Raw genomic sequence first — 21,254 nt, 5'->3', positions numbered from 1 at the left:
CTTTCTATTATAATGGAAAATAATATTTACCGAAAAATAAAATAAATAAATAAATATTGATTTTAAGTTCGAATAATATAGAATTATTTGAAGAACTAATCAACACTCATCATTAAAATTTGAATCTATAACCTTATGCCAATTATTTACATTTCTCTTTAGTCATAGAGATTTAATTCGACCCATTTACGTAATGAGTAAAAAATTTCCATTTCATTAAATTGTTAAACACTCAAACGTAACTGTTTTAGCTGCTTCTTCTTCTTCTTTTTTTAAAAATAATACAAGTTTAGCTTATTTTCAACCCTGGTTTTTTGGCTATGTAATTCACTCTGATTTGTCTTGCTCATTGTTTAGTCATAGAGATACTTTGTCTTTTTTACTCTGATTCGTCTTGCTCATTGTTTTGAATTTTGAGAGATCCAATTATCCATGTATGGATCACGGACCATGCACTAGCCAGTAGGCTGTACCCACAGCATTTTTTCTTTACAGGATGGTGTTTGGTTGAGGAGTTTTTTAAATTATCCCATGCAAATGAAGTTGGGATTATGGAAACATGCGTTTGGTTGACAAGGATTTGGCTCAACACCTAGGGAAGCTCGATGCATACCTTTTTCAGTTTTGTGCCATTTAGCTAGGCAAAAACACTGTTTAAAAAGCAATTTAGGAGATGATTTTTTTAAAAAGCACGAAGCTCAGAATGTCAATCGAGAGTTTGTACATATGCAAAATGACGAAACCGTATTGTGGAGGACAAGTGGCATACCCACTGGCCACTTGTACTCGAATAAGATTTTTGTTTTGGGGTTAAATTTGTAATTTCATTCAATTTACCCATTCATATTCTACCCCAAACCAAACTTAGGTTTCTTAAACTTTCAAAAATATTCTAAAATTTCTCCCAATCAAACTATTTTTTTAAAAATTTTCTATCTAATTCACTTTCTTGTAGGATTCCTAATAATTACATTTTCTCGGTTAACCAAAAAAAACCCTTAACCAAACACCACACAGTAGTATAGTGTAAAATCAAAACACTACCATATTTTAACAAAGATAGTAATAACTTAAACCATTAGGTTTGGTTTAATATCGAGAGATTTGGATAATTTGTATTAAATTATGTTTTAATTCTCATTTCTTTTAAAAAATACAACTTGTGTCATTCACTTTTATAAAGAGGTGAGACTTACATCTTTATTTATTTTTTCATTTTCTTTTTTCTTTTATCTATCTTTTTCTCTCATTTAAAATGAAATAACTTTACATCCTTTAAAATCATACATATTTTTCCCGTAAAAAAAAATAGTTGGAACTTAATAGTCTATTACAAATTTACAATTGAATGTAGTAAATCTCGAATGTTATAATTTAAATTATTACTATGTTTTAAGCACCAAATAAAACCGTCACTGTGTATTAAATTGAACATAATATCTCAATTTAATGTTGCTACTCAAATGTTGAAAGAACATTCATAATTTATAAATACAATAATCAGTTGTTGTGATGTTTCTATAATAACCGTAAAACATTTTGCAAAAAATAATTTCAAAATAGGAATAAAATCAATAATAAACCAATACACGATTGTCTAAAGGAGCAGGTTATATTTACAAACTTTTTTGTTTACAAACTACACTATGTTTTTTCAGGGGAACACTGATTACACTATGTTCTCCCCCAGAGAACATAGTGTAATTTGTAAAAAAATTTGTAAACGAATCTTTCTCCTTTTTTAAATATAAATTATTACTTTTTATAACGTTGTCAAAAAATTTTTTAAGAAATACTTCTCGTATTGTAGAAAAAATATTTTCTCCTACCATTCATCATTCAATTTTCGTACAATTTTTATTTTATTATATCACACTGAACCCCTCTTAAAACTTAGGTTATTACTTTTAGGTATGTGGCAGGCGCGCACCTTGAATAAAAAAATAATTTAAAGGAATTGATAAAATGTAATTTAATTAAAAGCCGTAAAGAGAACGGAAGTGACGATTCACTATACTCGGGAGAAATTTTTTTTACTAGTGAAATGTAATTAATAGGAAAGAAGTGGTTGGAAGGTGAGTTTGATAAGAAAATGTAAAAAAAGTTGTTTTATTGACCCAAATATTACCAGAGAAATTTATTTAAATATGCAAAATCTATGTTCGAGAGAAACTTTTCACCTGTTTTTTCACTTCCCCAGTCATCTCAAAATACCACATCTCAAGTGATATTCTGTAACAGTGAATTTCATCCAAAAATCAAGGTAACAAACAGACCAAGCAAATATGGAATTAAAAGATCAGTTTGTACCTACAATAAGAAAACACTATTAATTCAGTGTCATTCTGTAGTAATCATTGGAGGAATGAGTTCAACACATATCAAACATGCGATTTCCTATGTTTATGCATTACCAGGGACATCCTCTTCTACCATCATATTTATGCCTACGATACAAAGTGCAAATACTTATTAAATAAATTACGTTAATATGTTAACACCCAGAAGTAATAATCTCAGGAAAAAAAATGAGTTATTTTTTTTAGAACCCAAAAAACGTTGTCTGAAAGGGATTTGAAAGCAAATTAACCAAATAATCATGTATGAGTCATATTTTTTGCTTACATTGGAACAAATGTGTCTAAACAGCATCAAATCAATACACATGCTAAAAACTTGTAACAATATAAAGAACCCAGAATGATAAATTTTTAAAAAATAATAACATACATTTGGGTCCACCAAAGACTTAAAGAATGAGGTGACAATAGCTTCGCTACTTCAAACACTTGAATCTTAATATCTTGGCTCATTATATGACTCCAAAATATTTTTTTTACTTTGACCTTAAATAACATGGAATTTTCATTAAGAACGTTAAGTTTTCCTGGATAATGTTCCAAATCAGAACCCTACATAAAAAAACTCCTTCAAAATTAAGTATAACTCGTGCGATGCACGGGAAAAAAGAAATTTGTTTGTCTGTCTCGTAAAAGTTAATGTAAATCATAAAAATATATTTCTGCATTTTATTTAAATCAATATTGTTAGCTACCTAACTACAACTTTTTGCACATATAGAGGTGGCAAATTTTTGAGTTATTATGTTTAATATAAAATAAGAAGAGCAAAATTTTAATTTAATTACAAAAAAATATAGGCGGGTCAGTCCTCCAGACCGACTCCACTTTACAACCTCTAATTGTCAGCATTATATACCAGCATATAATAAATTTTTATATTATCCACACGTAAAAGTTCTTATATTTGCATATAAGTTTTTATATTTTATTTCAGAGATGGACTTTCATTTATTACAATCATATTTTTTTAAAAAAATAAATAATTATTTTTTGCAAGGATTTGCGTCGTTTGTATTTGAAATTTTACAAATTTGTATTTACAAAAAATAAAATCACATTTAAGAATTTAATTATAAAAGAAGAAGGATACAATTTTAATTTAATTATGAAAATGTTTGGTAGGCCGGCCCTCCGGGTCGAACCCAGTTTGCCACCTATAACTATTAGCATGTAATAGGTTTTTATATTTATTCACAAAAAAGGCTCTTATTCACAAAAAATAATAAATAGTAGTTTTTTTTGTAAGAATTTGTGTCGTTAATATTTGGAATTTTATAAATTTGTATTTACAAAAATTGAAATATGAATTAAGAATTTAATTATAAAAAAAGAATAGTGGAATTTTAATTTAATTATAAAAATGTGTTGGCAGGCAGGCACTCTGGGCCAAATCCAGTTTGCAACCTTTAACCATCAGCATTTTATGTAAATAATTATTTTTTGCAAGGATTTGCGTCGTTTGTATTTGAAACTTTACAAATTTGTATTTACAAAAATTAAAATGAGATTTAATAATTTAATTATAAAAGAAGAAGAATGAAATTTTAATTTAATTATAAAAATGTTTGGTAGGCTGGCCCTCCGGGCTGAACCCAGTTTGCCACATATAACTATTAGCATGTAATAGATTTTTATATTTATTCACAAAAAAGGCTCTTATTCACAATAAATAATAAATAGTCATTTTTTGTAAGGATTTGTGTTGTTAATATTTGAAATTTTATAAATTTGTATTTACATCCTCATTGAAATATGAATTAGGAATTTTATTTTTTTTGGTAAGCTTATTAGGAATTTAATTATAAAAGAAGAATAGTGAGATTTTAATTTAATTATAAAAATGTGTTGGCAGGCGGGGCGGGCAGGCCCTCTGGGCCAAGTCCAGTTTGCAACCTTTAACTATCAGCATTTTATGTAAATAATTATTTTTTGCAAGAATTTGTGTCGTTTGTATTTGAAATTTTACAAATTTATATTTACAAAAATTAAAATCAGATTTAAGTTGTCTTCCATTAAAAGATGTTAAATTCTTTTTCCACCAATATCAATTTCAAATTTCGAAATTTAAAAAAGGAGTGGGATATTAATGCATCTATCTGCCACTAACTATTGCTGAACTATTTTCTTTGGGTCTTTTGATTTTTCGATAAATATGAAAAAAAACATTCAATGTTTTTTAAAATGAGGGTTAACAATTCCCATGTAGAAAATAGTGGAAATTTAATACAATTGTCTCCCACTAAAAGATGTTAAATACTTTTCTCCCCTATATCAACTTCTAATTTCAAATTTTAAAAAAGAAATGGGATATTAATGCACCTGCCTGCCACTATTTAATGCTGAACTCTTTTCGCATTAACTATTTAGTTTAAATATTTTAAAAAAGAATTAAATATCTATTTTAGAATTTTGAATTAAATAAATTATTTTTCATTCTTCTGTTTTAAAATTCTCTATCGTATGATTGTTTTTCATTCATCTGTTTTAAAATTCTTTATCTCGTATAGTTATTTCTCATTTTCCATCTTATCATTATGAGCATTGGCAACTCCTATATTTATGAGGATTCCATTCATATATGCATTAACAATTTTTCATTTTTATTCATTGAATTGGCAACTCATTATTAAACGTAAAAGTGCAAACTTAAAAGTCCTTTCTAAAGAATTACAGAAATATCACAATCCCTATATAGTGTAAATGTCAGATTCTCATCCAAACCTTAGGCATAAATCCATGTAGAAAGTAATGGTATAATAAATGAGCTGCCACCAATAATTATCCAAATATTTTCCCACCACTACAAAGTTTAAAATTCAAAATTCAAATTCAGAATTGAAATTTAAATGAAATTCGAAATTTAAAATAAATATTTCAGAAAATAATGAGTTATTATTAATTTGAAAATTTCAATGTAGAAAGCAGTGGGACATTGAATGAGTTGTCTGCCACCAACAAATGGTTCACTTAAATTTTAATTTATTTTAATTCGATTTTTAGAGTAAATTATATATTTATTTAATTTAAACTGTTTAGCCTTTATTTTGCAATTTAAGATCCCATTGAATCTGTTGAGCAATTTCAGTGTGTCATTTCAGTTCAAGAATCAGAAAAATCATTTATAGTGGCAACGACAATTACGTTTTAGGTGGCAATGATAATAAATGACATTTATAACTATTAATATTGTTTGATTTATGTCTTTACATATTTCATTAAATCAGTACATTAAATTTTCATATATGTTATCTTTACCTACTTAAATGCCATTTAAAATGACGTTTCACTTACCCGTAACTATTAGCATGTAGGTCAACAGATTGCACTTCAGCGTAAAACGTAAAAGTCCTTTTTTAAAATGACGTTTCGTGCAGTTTTTATAACTTCGAACAGATTGTAATTATACCCGATTAACCCCTTTTTTTAAAATGTCATTAATCCTTGTTGCGTTGGTATTGTAAAAGTTTGGACATGGGGTATAACAATTTTTTCATTTAAATTTCAAATATATATGATCCTCCAACCACTGCAACACTCACCATCTATTCGAAGTTCACACAATTCACAGTCACCTCCGAGGCTGAGAACCTAGCTAGACGTTTCAACTTCATCTCTCTTATGAGCCTGTCTGCTCCCACTTCAATTCTCAAAGCCTAGCCTTCACCTGCACCTTAAAACCCAACCGACTATCTTTTCCTTTTAATGACATTTATGCCCTTCCTTTCCTTCAATGGCATAACCTACGTTAGTTCCTCTCTCTCATTCCCGAGATATAAGACATTATGGTTGTTTGGTACGTGGGTTTTTACCGGATTCTCGGAAAACTGAATTTTTTTAAATTTTAAATTTTCGGATATTTTCGTAAACTGAATGTAAAAATCATATGTTTGAAAATTAAGATTCCCGGACAAATAAAAAATTTTCCTGTACCAAACGCCAGAGAGAGAAGAAATCAATGTTAATAAAAATGTATTAAATTGAAAAAGAATACAAACCAAAAGAGCACTAACAGTACTTCTCTGCCTGAATCGCAAAATGACATGCATACTTTAAGACTCTTCCTGAATCGCAATAATAACGCCAAGAATATTATAAGTCAATTTTTTTTTGGTAGGCTATTATAAGTCAAATGAAAGCTAGATAAAATCATCGGACATTATAAAGCCAAGAATGATTGCGAAATATGATTTATCATTTACGTAGACATTTATCATCGCTAGAGAAATAAAAAGAAAATAAGAAGGATATACAAAGGATACATAATAAAAGTCATACATAAAATAAAAAAATAAATAAGAAAAGGAAAGAATATATAATAATATATCTTTTTCGCTATTATGGAGCCAAAATTGTGTGATGCATATTCAAATAAAAGAAAAAGAAAAAAAAGGAAGCTTCAAAATTGAAAAATCAAAAGAGGGTAACTCATATCTTCTTCAGTCTTTCACAGCTTACAACAGCAAGTTTAGCTCTTCTCTGAAGATCTGCAAACTCCACATGCACTTTCAAATAGTATGATAGTTGAAAGTGAACCCACCGTAAGGACGAAAATTGTTCACTTGTTTCCTCGCATTGAACATTGAGGACATATGCTTCCAAGCTCGTTTGCTGAACAAATGATCATCAAATCTACTTCCATGACCAACCCGCTCTAACAAAAGATAAACAAAATACCGATCCATCTCAGGTTCAAGATTGATTGCAAGAGATGAATTAGGAGAATCGAAAGAAAAATGAGAGAGAAGTGGGAAAATAAAAAAACCATAACAGATGTAGATCAAATCTAAGAAAAATATCCTATGATTTTACCTTTAAACTGTTTTCACTTTAAAGCCATAACAGATGCAGATCTATCCACGCAAATCTTTGAACGCAAAGCTTCGAACATTATTTAATAAAAAAAAGTTCAGATTCACAAATCCAAAAGGAACAAAGAACAATGAGATGCAGTGAGAAAATTTTGTTACTATTTAAAAAATAAAATAAAAATCTTATCGCTGCACTGAGAAAATGAGATGTGGTGGCAGTATTATGAATCCTTCCATCTGAAAAATGAATAAATCAGTCGGTATAAAATTTATGAAAATGAATTCATAGGGTTTGTTCATAAAGAAACAGAAAATTATGCCAATAGAACAATCCCTATACACATGAACGAAAAAAAAATGCAAGCAAGACAAAAAAAAGAAGCAACACTTCCCTATTTATAGGCAAAGTCGTAATTTATTTATTAAAAAAAAAAATTTAGCTTGTAGAATACATTTCACCATTACCATTGCAGAAAATAGTGGAGGGAACTTAATTGTTAGGTGACTGATTTCAATTTCAATTAATACACTTTCCACCCATTTCAAAATTCAATTTTGAATTTTGAATTGAGAACATCATTAATACAGCTGACTGCCACCAAGTATTTTATAATGATTTAAAAGAAACTCTCCCTCCTTTGTAGAATTTTTTTATTTACGAAATAAAAAATATTTCTAAAAAAAAGTAACTTTTCCAACTATCTCTAGCGTGAACACAAAGCTGAGAATTAAGGAGGAAGTGACACGTCAGCAAAGTTTTCAAAGTTTGGTTCTCCTTTCAATATATTATTATTATTATTATATATTAAGATAATCAGTTGTTATGATGTTCTATAATAACAGAAAAACATTATGCAAAAAATAATTTCAAAATAGGAACTAATACACGATTTTCTAATATAAAATAATAATTTTATTGTAATTACAAATTGGGCAACTTACCCTGATGTGTTGTGCTTGTGCCTGAATGCTCTGTCAATTTTTTTTTTAGAAAAAATATTTTATCATTCTCTTATTAACATTTCAACTTCCGTAATCCAAAAAAAAAACATTTCAACTTTCGTACAATATTTTTTTTATTTTTAATAAATATGGACCTACCCAAAATATGTATGTAGCATAAGAAAATTAAAAACTTTTTTTTATTATATCACTCTGAAGTCTGAACCCCTCTTAAAACTTAGGTTATTACCTTTAATATCTTATATAGGGTATGTGGCCGGCACGCACCTTGAATAAAAAATTAATTTAAAGGAATTGATAAAATGTAATTTAATTAAAAGCCGTAAAGAGAACGGAAGTGACGATTCACTGCACCCTAGAGTGTGTGTATTTATGTGCATAGGAACAACAAAGAAAGAACGAAGACACAATAAGGCTTTGTTTGGATTGCAAGGTCACATTCACACATTCAAACACCAATTGAGGCTTTCACAAATGGCTGACGCCGAACACAGACTAAGCCTGGAACCAGAGAAACAGACTCTTCTTAACCACCACACCGAGAAGCATTTCACCGCCGGCGAGATCGTCCGTGACATAATCATCGGCGTCTCCGACGGGCTCACCGTCCCCTTCGCCCTAGCCGCCGGCCTCTCCGGCGCCAATGCCACCTCCGCCATTGTCCTCACCGCCGGCATAGCCGAAGTCGCCGCCGGAGCCATCTCCATGGGTCTCGGCGGGTACTTTTAAACAAACTCTTCACAGTATTTAATTTTATTTTATTTTGTATATTTTATTGTATCATTTTTCTAGGAATTTTTTTTTGAAATTTTCTTATGAACCAAACGGGTGCAGGTATCTGGCGGCGAAAAGCGAAGCTGATCATTACAAGAGGGAATTGAAAAGGGAGCAAGAAGAAATCATTGCCGTACCAGATACTGGTCTGCACTATTTTTTAAAAAAAGTTATTTTTCATTTTTCTAAAATTTTTATAGTATTTTTTTTAAAAAAACAATGGCTTTCATTTTCTGTGTGTTTATAAATATGTTTTGTGAAAAAAAAAATAAAAAAATCCAGAAGCGGCTGAGGTAGCAGAAATACTGGCTCAATATGGGATAGAGGCACATGAATATGCACCTGTGGTGAATGCTCTTAGAAGGAAGCCTCAAGCATGGCTTGATTTCATGATGAAGTAAGTTTCATTCTCCAAACAAGAAAATTCCTTACATGGTTTTTTTTGTCGAAAGTTTTCCCTATATAAAGTGTGCACATTTTGGAGTTAAAGAATGGATTATTACATGTGAAAAAAGTATTTGTCATTTTAATTAATATAAAATTATCTCATTTCAAGAGAAATAAATATAAAATAATATTTTATTTAAAATAACGAACATTAAAGACATTATATCTATATATATTTATTAAATGATAACATATAAGAGAGAAAATTTATGGGTTTATCATCTATCATTTAACATGACCACAAAAATTTTCCTACACACACAACATTTTGTGGGACCCGCAGCAAAAAAAAAAAAAAAAAACTCCGGCACGCAAAACGAATCTCTATAACATAACACAATCACTTTTCCTACAACATAACTCTTATAAAACCCAAAATTTATTAGAGTATAAAGAAAAGTTGAATTGTCACACTAACCCCACATAACAAGAATTTGTTGACAAGTTGAAGTGTGGTACTAACCAAAGCATTAGCAACCCACTTTTTTGTTTGTGGGTGCAAAGTAGGTTTTAGCTTTTTCATTGGGGAATGGTTATGGGGTCCAAAATTTGGGCATGTGCGACAATTTGAGGGTTCCGACTTCCAATTTCCAATCAGCTGACATATTCTACTTGGCCAGGGAGGCCAAACCCGTAAAAACAAGGGAACAGGGACACGTCATAAGGGACACTGCACCAGGGTATCTTTTTCTGGTTTTGTTTTATTATCCAACTTGTTTGGACGACACATGTAAAGTACGATCAATTTTAAAAAAATAAATAAATTTCACAATCCTAATTACATATTTAAAATGAATTAAATTTTGAAGGAGTTACTCACCAATTTTATTTTACGAATTAATTACATTATATTTTATTAGTAAGATTTCACTGTCATTGATAAGACATAGTATGTATGTCTTACTGATAAGATAATACTAGTGTAGTTTGTAAATATAACCTTCTTCTTAAATTTTAGATTATATTTTTTGTAACAGTAAAAAAATTCAGAAGTTTGTATTGAAATAAAAAACAAAAAATTCAGAAGTAGAATATAATAATGCATTCAATGTTGAGTATTTAGTTATGATTTTTTTATTTGATAAAATATCACAGCACCATCACTGTGTTTAAAATCATTAAAAGACAATGTTTTTTGGTATGTGATTAAAAGATAATTAATTTGATTTGATTTGTTCCAAATCTGCTCAAATTTGAAAAAATTTCTAAATACACAATCAAAATAAGAAAGAACATTTCAAAATAAAAAAATCTTATTTTATGATCATTAAACAAATTTTTATATATAAATTGAATTAATTCTCAAAATTTGTTATTCTAAATTGGCTTTATATGTAAAATTATCCTTTTGAAATTAAACATGCTGACAGAGGTTCGATTCTTGGCCGTGCGTATGGAAAAAGCTTTGTTGGGAAATGTTTACTCACTTAATGTGATCTCCCGCCTCGAAAGGATTAGTCTTCGGCTGTCGGGCTGGAGGATACCTTGGGAAACCAAAAAAAAAAATTGTGTTTTTATATTTTGAAATTTCTTCTATAAAAGGAAAAAAATAACTTTGTGTCATTTTAGATCATAACCGTTGATTTCCGCTAGTCAACGGTTATAATTTACCAAATCTAATTATACAATTAATTAATAATTCACAATAAATTATAACCGTTAATTGACAGGAATCAAGGTTTAGGACACAGTTATATCCTTTTTAACGAGAAGTTTTTTGTCTTTATTGTTTCTCCATGTATTCTTCTTCTGGGTGATCTTAGTTTTGAACAAAGGGTTTATCATCTATCATTTAACATGACCACAAAAAATTTCCTACACACACAACATTTTGTGGGGCCCGCAGCAAAAAAAAAAAAAAACTTCGGCACGCAAAACGAATCTCTATAACATAACACAATCACTTTTCCTACAACATAACTCTTATAAAACCCTTTGAACAAATTAACTAATTACTAACATGACTCTGCAGATTTGAGCTGGGACTGGAGAAGCCGGATCCAAGGAGAGCATTGCATAGTGCAATGACAATTGCAATTGCTTACGTATTGGGTGGGATTGTTCCTCTGGTTCCTTACATATTCATTCCAAGGGCAGCAGAGGCAGTTGTGTTTTCAGTAGTGGTTACCTTGGTTGCATTGCTCTTCTTTGGCTATGCTAAGGGATACTTCACAGGCAATAAACCTTTCAAGAGTGCTTTGGAAACTGTTCTTATTGGTGCCATTGCCTCTGCGGCTGCTTTTGGTATGGCAAAGGCTTTCCATCCATAGATGATGGCAACAAATTTGCTTTCCAACTTCCTTGCTATTAGTTCTTACTTGTTACAGCTTTTCATTTTCTTAATTACCATGTGGTTTCATACAAGTACAACACCCCCTTTATTAAGTTTTGATGTGAACTTTTTGTGGTTAATAATATTAATATCACTTTGCATTAGAATTGCCTCTTTTGATAGCTCGAATGAGCATTCATCTTGGTGCAACCATTTGACTTAGTTTTAAATTAGGTATGAATTAGCTAAGCTAGAATTGCATAAATTTGTCAAATATACTTATGATTTTTGTTACAACTTTGTAACTCTCTGAAACATTCAGAACCTGAGAATTTGCCATCCGACCAAAATGTTGGTTCTAGGCTCTATTAAGTTTGGTACCAGGTTCTAGGTACACTAAATTCTACTGTGCTTTCAATTAATTCTGTCTGATTACGAATGGAATGGGATGCAAAAGGGACGCCAACACTTACGGGTGATCATGGATTAGAGTTGATCCGATTTTTTGATCGAGTTATTTTATTTAAACCCAACTCTCCATGGTATGGTTCAACTGACTCGAAATTAAAAAAAAAAAAAAAAATAGACTCTGGAAAAGAAGACTTACTCTATTTTGAGTGTCTTCTTTTTGGTATAAATACTAAGCCACCAAAATTGATAAGGTGGGTGAGGCTATGGATCTTCCAAGTCGCCTTGCGTACTAGATTTATCCTTTTGAGTGATGGGTTTATGCTTTGTCCAATGAGTCTTGGGCCTAAATGACCCCAACACAGTAAAGGTTCCATGTCTTTCTAAATGTGAGCAATTTTGAAGTGCCTCGTCTTGTCATTTAGGTTGTAATTTGCTTATGTTGCACTCCCGCTACATTTAACAAATATATACAAAATTGGGATAGATTATATTTATAAATTTTTTATTTACAAACTATATTATGTACTTCCGAGAGTATATTCTTAACCGAGTCTACTCCAAAAAGTACATAGTGTAGTTTATAAGAGTTTGTAATATAACTCTCCTCTACAAAATTAGAAAAAAAATTATATGAAAAAAATAAAAAAAATTCAAAAATTATAGTTGGATGTCTATAAAATATTTGCATTGATAAAATTCATTTTATTTTTGAAAAACAATTTTACTCAAATACTTTTGCTAATTTTGTATATACAGTGTTATATAGGATTATTGTTTGTCCAATTCGTTACGATGGGAATTTGGTATATATATATATAGGATTATTGTTTGTCGAGTCGTGTAAGATTTTGTTTGATCACATTATATACTTATAATATTAAAATTATTCTTTCTTCCTTTCTACGTTAGCCGACAAGTTTCTGAAGAGAGAAAAAAAATAACTTTAATATTAAATTATGTACTTCCCGGAATATATATTTATAAGGGTGTGACCGGATAAAATCTTATATCATGTGACTGGACACCCGATTGACCCATATATATATATATATATATATATATATATATATATATATATATGGGAAAACCATTTCTCAAGCAGCTTAAGATAAGTTTATCTCCGGTTACTCCAAAACTACGTCGTTTTATTTATTTATTTTCTTATATTAATTGATTCACCTTTGAATGGTTATGATCCCATTTTTCTCTCTCTTCCTTTATCACCATTGATCCATCTTTGTACGGTTATGATTTACTAGCCGGAGATAAGATTATCTCAAGTAACTTGAGAAACGATAAGCCCTATATATATATATATATATATATATATATATATATATATATATATATATATATATATATATATATAAATGACTGAAATTAGAATGCAGAAATTAAAGGCATAAGATAAATTTAAAGTGAACGCTGGGGTAATTCCACTAGCGTGAGGGTATGAGAAGAGAAGAATTGATTTTACATAAGCAGATACATAAACATATTTTATTCAAACATAAGGAAACATAACGATTACAATTACAGATTGAAAGAGATGTTGAGATATATAGTCCCACATTGGTTGTATGTGCAACTAATGTGGAGTTTATAAGGTCTTGGGCACTCCCACCCTTTGAGCTAGCTTTTGGGGTGGTGTATCCCAAGGTTCTTAACATGGTATGAGAGCCTCGCCGTCCCCACTTGCTCTTGTGGAATTTCTTAGCACAGGTAGACTGGGCCTGTTGCATCATCCACTCTTCAAGCCCAATGGGCTCTCGTGTGAGGGAGCTTGTTGAGATATATAGTCCCACATTGGTTGTATGTGCAACTAATGTGGAGTTTATAAGGTCTTGGGCACTCCCACCCTTTGAGCTAGCTTTTGGGGTGGTGTATCCCAAGGTTCTTAACAAGAGAAAACAGAGAAGAAGAGAAAACTCAGAAGTACCTCGCAGTCTCTCTCTCTAGACTATCTCTCTAAAACTCAGCAAATGAAAGGATGCCTTCAACAATCTGAAGAAATCAAATTTATCTCCATATTGATACTGCCATGAAAATATCCATGCCAGAGAAAATCTAGAGAAAAAGTGCAGATCTATTGGAAACGGATCTGTCAGTTTGTCAAATTTTTCTGAAAATATTGTTAATCCTTCGGGATATATGGTGTTTGAGCTTTTGATTTTTGGGTAAAGACTGGTTTGGGTTGAATTTCTAGGGCCCTGTTTGGACGGTTAGAAATCTGCTTATTTTTTAAGTTGTCAATCAAAACAGAAAGACTTTCTTCCTGTTCATCTTCAGAAGCTATTTCAGCCCAGGTTTTCTTTGGTAGATGAGTCAAACTTTGGTCTTGGAAGGCTTGAAGGGTTTGGATTGACATAGCATAATCTGCTTTGGTTTCTTTAGAAGAGGAAATATCATCAACTCTTTGGGTGGATGACCCAGTTTGGGGTTGGGTTGATGACCCAGATTGTTCCTGAGCTAGAGACCCAGACTTTTCTGATTTTTTAGCTAACCCAGCAAGGATTAGCTTTCCTTTCCTCTCTTTAGAAGAGGTTGATTTTATCGATTTCGGCATTTCAGGACACTGTTTACCTTCCCTGCAGAAATTCACGAGTGAGATAATCAGAGAGAGAGTTTGAGGTGCCTTTGAGATATTCAATTTCAAAATCAAAAACACTTAAGATTGCTTGCCATCTAGCAAAAATTTGTTTAGATGCTAAATTCTTTACATCTTTTTGTAAAATATCTTTTGCAGATTTGCAATCAACACGGATTAGAAACTTTTGATTTAATAAATCATATTGAAATTTTGAGATGCATAAGACAATTGCTAAAACTTCTTTTTTGACAGTGGAATATTTTTGTTGTGCTGAATTCCAATGCTTTGAAGTGTATGCAATGATATGTTCTTTGTCTGAGACTCTCTGTTTGAGAATGCCACCATAACCTATGTCTGAGGCATCAGTTTCAACAATTTTGAAAGCCTGAGGATTGGGAAGATAAAGACAAGGAAGTTCCTTTACCTTAGCTTTGACCTGATTGACTACGTCAGTATGAACATCAGTCCAGGGAGGAGGGTCTTTCTTATATATATATATATATATGGGATATGATCAACTTTCACTAATGTAAGAATAATAAGTCATACACCAAATCTTAACCATTGATTTTGGTGCATCTAACCATTTAAATTTATTGAGAATTAATAATTAATTAATGAGTGAGATCCAATAAATTTTAACCGTTAGATGCACGAAAATCAATGGTTAAGATTTGGTGTAAGACTTATTATTCTTACACCAGTGTAAGATGATCCTACTCATATATATACATATATATATATACATACATATATATAGATATATATATATATATACATATATATACATATATATATATATATGCGGCAGGATATTCTTACACCGGTATAAGAGTTAGAAATTTTACACTCAATCTTGACCATTGATTCATTTGTATCCAATGACTCGCATTACTAAAAAATTAGAGCCCTTAGATATAAGTGAGATCTACGGACAAGATTAAGAATGTAACTTGCACTGGTGTAAAATGATCCTGACCCTATATATATATGTATATATATGGGGCAAGATATTCTTACCCTGATATAAGAGTTAGAAGTCTTACACTCAATCTTAACCATTGATCCACTTGTATCCAATGACTCACATTACAAAAAAATTAGAGCCCTTAGATATAAGTAGAATCAACGAACAACATTAAGAGTGTAACTTACACTGTGTAAAAGGATCTTAACCTTATATAAGTCTTACTCTAGAGTCAAAAATCAAGGGCTGAGATGAGGGGTAAGCCTTATAAGCCTTACTCTGGATTATACATCTTACTCTAGAGTCAAATGATCTCTCATATATATATATATATATATATATATATATATATATATATATATATATGAGCAGAATCATCTTAGGGATAAATCTTTTGACTCAAGTGTAATATTTAGAAGTCTGACTATTCACCCTAGCTGCTGATTTCCGTCCATCTAATGGTCAGTGGCGGAGCTGGGCTCCAATTTGAGCCTGGGCCAAAAAATTATATGTGTATTTTTTCTTCTTAATTTTAGTTATTTTATATCATAATATATTTAAATTATATTAAATACAGGGCACCTGAGCATGCAGTACTAAGAAGAGTTATAATTTTATTAAATATTTTTAATTTTACTAAAAACTATTTTTTTATACAAGTGAAAATTGAACACATAACCTAATACTACTTAGCCAAATCATTAACCAAAAATATTTTAAGTTTTAGATAGGTCCAAATTATAAATGGTAGCCCAGGCCAAGTTGTAATTTTAACCCATGTCAAATTATAATTAATTATATAATTATATATAATAAGTATAATTTGTTAAAATTTAACCCGGGCCGAAGCCACACCCAACTTATATGTGGCTTCGCCACTACTAACAATTATAGTTTATTAAGTTATCTTAATTAATTGATTATTAATTTCAAATATATGACAATCGATAAATGGATAAAATTAACGGTTGAGATAAGGAGTAAGATTTCTAAATCTTACACTATTAGTCAAAGTTTTCATGCCAAGCCTACTTCCCAGGTCTCTTCTAAGGTGATGTCTTCCACTTGGAGAACAGTTACTTAGGGTTGTGCGTGGGTCAGGTCGGGTTAGGTTTTTGTCCGACTCGACCCAACTTGAATTTTATAAGTCAGGTATTTTGACCCGACCCGCTTTAATTTGATCCAAGTCAGGTCTGACTTGGTTTGGATTTTGTTGAACTAGTTCAGAACCGGTTCGGATCTGATCTGACTTGATTTCTGATGTGGGTCTGACTTGGTTTCACAACTGGGTCAAATCTGACCTGACCCGTTTTTGACTTGGTTTCCTCACAAAATTTCGTCGAAATTTCTACGTTGCAAAAGACGAAAAGTTCGTCACAAAATTATTTTTTCGTCAAAATACTTTTTGTCAAAAAGCGACGAAATTTTTTCTCTAACGAAATTTTTTGACAGAAATGTGTTTCGTTGAAAATTTTGATGGAAATGTTTTTTATCAAAAAATTTGACGAAAATATTTAGTCGAAAACTTTCGATGGAAATGTGTTTCGCTAAAAATTCCGACGAAATTTTTTTTTTGTCAAAAAGTTTAACAAAAATGTTTCCGTAGAAAAATTTCACCGAATGTGAAATTTGAATTCTGTAAAGAATTTTGATGAAATTTTTTTCCGTAAAAAAATTTCGATGAAATGTGTTTCGTCAAAATTTAACGAAAATATTTTGACAAAAATATTTAGTCCAAAACTTTTGATGGAAATGTGTTTCGCTAAAAATTTTGACGAATTTTTTTTTTTTTGTCAAAAAGTTTAACGAAAATGTTTCCATCGAAAACTTTCTTCGAAATTTGAATTCTGTAAGGAATTTTGATGAAATTTTTTTTCGTCAAAAAATTTCGATGAAAATGTGTTTCATCAAAATTTAACGAAATTTTTTTGACCAAAATATTTAGTCGAAAATTTTTGATGGAAATGTGTTTCGCTAAAAATTTCGACGAAATTTTTTTTTTTGTCAAAAAGTTTAACGAAAATGTTTCCGTCGAAAACTTTCGCCGAAATTTGAGTCTGTAAAGAATTTTGATGACATTGTTTTCCGTCAAAAAAATTCGATGAAAATGTTTTTCATCAAAATTTAACGAAAATATTTAGTCGAAAACTTTCTATGGAAATGTGTTTCGCTAAAATTTTTGACAATTTTTTTTTTTTTTGTCAAAAAGTTTAACGAAATCTTTCCGTTGAAAACTTTCGTCGAAATTGGAATACTGTAAAGAATTTTGATCAAATTTTTTTCGTCAAAAAATTTCGATGGAAATGTGTTTTGTCAAAAAAATTTATGAATATGTTTTTTTGTGAAATATTTTGACGAAATTTAGATTCCGTAACAAAAATTGACAAAAAAAAATTTGCGAAAAATTTTGATGAAAATTTTTTTCGTAAAATTTTTTGACGTAATTATTTTACTTTAAAATTTTTCTTTTAATGTAATAGTGATTTTTTTTTCACAAAGTGAGTATGGGTCAAGTTTTGGGTCAATGAGTCATTATTAAAACAAGTCAGGTATAAAACTGACCCAAATAAAAATAAAAAAATTGGGTAATTATAGAAATAAATTAATTTCATATAAATCCTTGTTTTCCTTGTATCTTGTTATTGTAATATAATTTCATGTTAACTAGAAGGTATTAAATCATTAAAAAATAAAAATTAAATAAATAAACTTACATGTGATGTTGATTTAAAAAACAAAGAAAATAGGTTATCAAAAAAAAAAAAAAAAAACTCCCCGTTGAATTGTTACTTCAAGAAGAAAAATTAAGAGTGAGGTGAAAAGAACGTTAGGGTTTGAGAGCAAGAAGAGCACACCCCCGTTTGGTACCGTGATTTTATTTGAACTCCCAGGAAAGTTATGTATGGAAATCAGGAAATCTATGTTTGGTTGACAAAAAGTAAAAGTTGCACTGGAAAATTTGTTTCTGGGATTTGTTTATTGTGTGCAATTTTATGTCCGATCACCACTGATGAAATTCCATGGTTTAGTTGGAAAACTTATTGCCAGGGAAAGTAAAAAATAAACAATGCTTTGGTAGTCGAAATTAACCCCGTGAAATACAACTATTTCGCTGCACATTGTGTTCCTCTTTGTCATGCTTTCAACCTGAAATACAATTATTTCGTCAGTCTCAGACATGGAGAAGGTGAATGGAACTGTCACAACCTTCCTTCACCGACAAACAGAATGCAAAAAAATTAAATTATTTGTTACATGCTTCTCTCCCTCACTGACTCCACAAGAAACAACTTTAATAGAACCAACACATGACACAAGCAAACAGTGCACACAAGCTCCATGACTCTCACAAAACCCAGATCCCTATGAAATCTGATATCCTGAACGATGAGTACGAGTAACGTTGTTAAATTTTTTGAATGAAAAGCAATTGTGGGGTTATTTTGGTAAAATAACCTCACATTCCTACTAATATTTCATAACTAACCAAACACAAACTCAGTAAAATTAACTTAATCTTTCCAGGAAAATATGGATCTACCAAACAGCTTTTTAGTAATATTACAGTAAAATATATTTCCACTACATTCCAGTAATAATTATTTCTCGGATAAAATTTTTTTTCTCCCGTACCCTAGGAATCTACTTTTCCAGTAATAAATATTCTGCCACTTCTACTTTTCTTGACATAGGAATCATTGTGACAGATATGGTGTTTTTTTATTTAAAAAATAAAACATGTCATTGTTGATATCCAAGTGTTTTGGCCCCAATTGACTACATATTAATTTTTTGTTTATATAATGTGGCACTGAAATTTAATCTTATGACCTTATGTAAAGTTCTCAAATATATTATCATTAGATTAATTTTAATGACTTAACCACATTATTTTTTCTAATGAAATTCATACTCAAGTACAACCTGAGTCCATACATTTATCAATTTTATCATAAATAATAATAATAATTTAATAATAAGAATCATAATAAAATATTATTATTTTATAAGTTAACATTAAAACAAACCAATTAATGATTAATTGGTGGAAATAAATCTGCTGTATTAAAATTTTATATGATTTGATTATATAAAAGTTTTAAAATCAGCTGAAATTTTTATATTAAAGAATTCATTGCCTAATTATTTTGTTGATTATTTTTCTTTTTCGTTTGTTTTTTTATAAAAATTTAATTAAAATTGTTTTGATTCAGTATCATTCGTTATTATAGATCAATCGTGAATCATCATCAATTAATAATTTGCACAAAACTTGCACACACTCAAAAAAATTGCACAAAAGACTTTGCAAATATTTAAAGCGAATATTTGCACAAAAGACTTCACAAATTTTTTTATATGATTTGATTATATAAAAATTTTGTATCAACTTTTTCTTAGAGACAAAAGTTTTAAGATCACCTGAAATTTTTATATCAAAGAATTCATTGCCTAATTAATTTATTGATTATTTTTTTCGTTTGTTTTTTATAAAAATTTAATTAAAAAATGATTTGATTTAGTATCATTCATTATTATAGATCAATCATGAATCATCATCAATTAATAATTTGCACAAAACTTGCACCAAAAAAAAAATAATAATTTGCACAAAAGACTTTGCAAATATTTAAAACGAATATTTGCACAGAAGACTTTGCACAAAACTTGCTTAACGTCATTGAGGTGAAATCAACAAATGGAAAAGAAATTGACCGAATAGCTATGAATAGATTACTTTCCTCTTGGATGGTCTGTGATCTTCAACCTCTTACATGTCCACATCTTCAGATGCCTGCTGCACTAGTAGGTCAAATAAATCAGTTCGGTCCAAAGACTTGACACATGACTCAACTGAAACAAAAAAAAAACAAATTGATTAATAAGTTTATGATGAATTCATTCAACAAAACTGTTAATTTTGATATTTCTCATAAGACACAGCTGCAGTACATTGGTAGCCTGACTATTTAAAATACAGTTCAACTACCAAAAGAGATAATTCAAATACCCGTTTCTGATTAGCTTTCCTTTTGTTCTCTCTATAGTCGGTAATAAGTTAACATTAAAACAAATCAATTAATGATTAATTGGTGGAAATAAATCTGCTTGTATTAAAATTTTATATGCTTTGATTATATAAAAATTTTGTATCTACTTTTTCTTAGGCACAAAAGTTTTAAGATCACCTGAAATTTTTATATTAAAGAATTCATTGCCCAATTAATTTGTTGATTATTTTTCTTTTTCATTTATTTTTTATAAAAATTTAATTAAAAAATGATTTGATTCATTATCATTTATTTATGGGTTCACTTTTTCTGCAGTCAATGTATATAAATTATCTACATTGAGCCCAAAATGACGTTGTTTTGGAGCGAAAATCAAGGTATTTTTGTAATTATAATTTATTTCAGGATTATAATAGTATTTTTTATTATAATTTTTTAATTTTTCAACCCAAAACGACGTCATTTTGAGAATAAATGTAGATAACTTATCTACATTTACTGTAGAAACATTAAAGCCTTTATTATTATAGATTAATCATGAATAATCATCAATAATAATTTGCACAAAACTTTCACCAAAAAAAAATTGCACAAAAGACTTTGCAAATATTTAAATTGAATATTTGCACAAAAGACTTTACAAATCA

General features: G+C 29.8%; 1 protein-coding gene across 1 annotated transcript; it reads left to right on the top strand.

The window, feature by feature from the left end:
• Positions 1–8,535: 8,535 nt before the first annotated feature.
• On the top strand, positions 8,536–11,627 carry LOC133290964 (vacuolar iron transporter 1). The gene is made up of 4 exons (XM_061489126.1): positions 8,536–8,853; positions 8,969–9,054; positions 9,191–9,305; positions 11,328–11,627. Exons 1-4 carry the CDS (start codon positions 8,609–8,611, stop codon positions 11,623–11,625), a joined length of 744 nt encoding a protein of 247 aa, XP_061345110.1. The 5' UTR covers positions 8,536–8,608; the 3' UTR covers positions 11,626–11,627.
• Positions 11,628–21,254: the final 9,627 nt, after the last annotated feature.

This window comes from Gastrolobium bilobum, unplaced genomic scaffold, assembly GCF_033153095.1.
Source record: "Gastrolobium bilobum isolate Gb01-03AN ecotype WA unplaced genomic scaffold, APGP_CSIRO_Gbil_v1 utg35084, whole genome shotgun sequence".
Classification (NCBI taxonomy): domain Eukaryota; kingdom Viridiplantae; phylum Streptophyta; class Magnoliopsida; order Fabales; family Fabaceae; genus Gastrolobium; species Gastrolobium bilobum.
Note: the sequence above shows the minus strand (reverse complement) of the source record. Positions and strands in the feature narration are given on the sequence as shown.

Excerpts from the sequence above, each read along its gene's own strand:
- LOC133290964 (XM_061489126.1), top strand. The coding sequence starts at position 8,609 with ATGGCTGACGCCGAACACAGACTAAGCCTGGAACCAGAGAAACAGACT. Across the intron at positions 8,854-8,968 it reads ATCTCCATGGGTCTCGGCGG|GTATCTGGCGGCGAAAAGCG; the intron begins GTACTTTTAAAC and ends AAACGGGTGCAG. Across the intron at positions 9,306-11,327 it reads TGGCTTGATTTCATGATGAA|ATTTGAGCTGGGACTGGAGA; the intron begins GTAAGTTTCATT and ends ATGACTCTGCAG.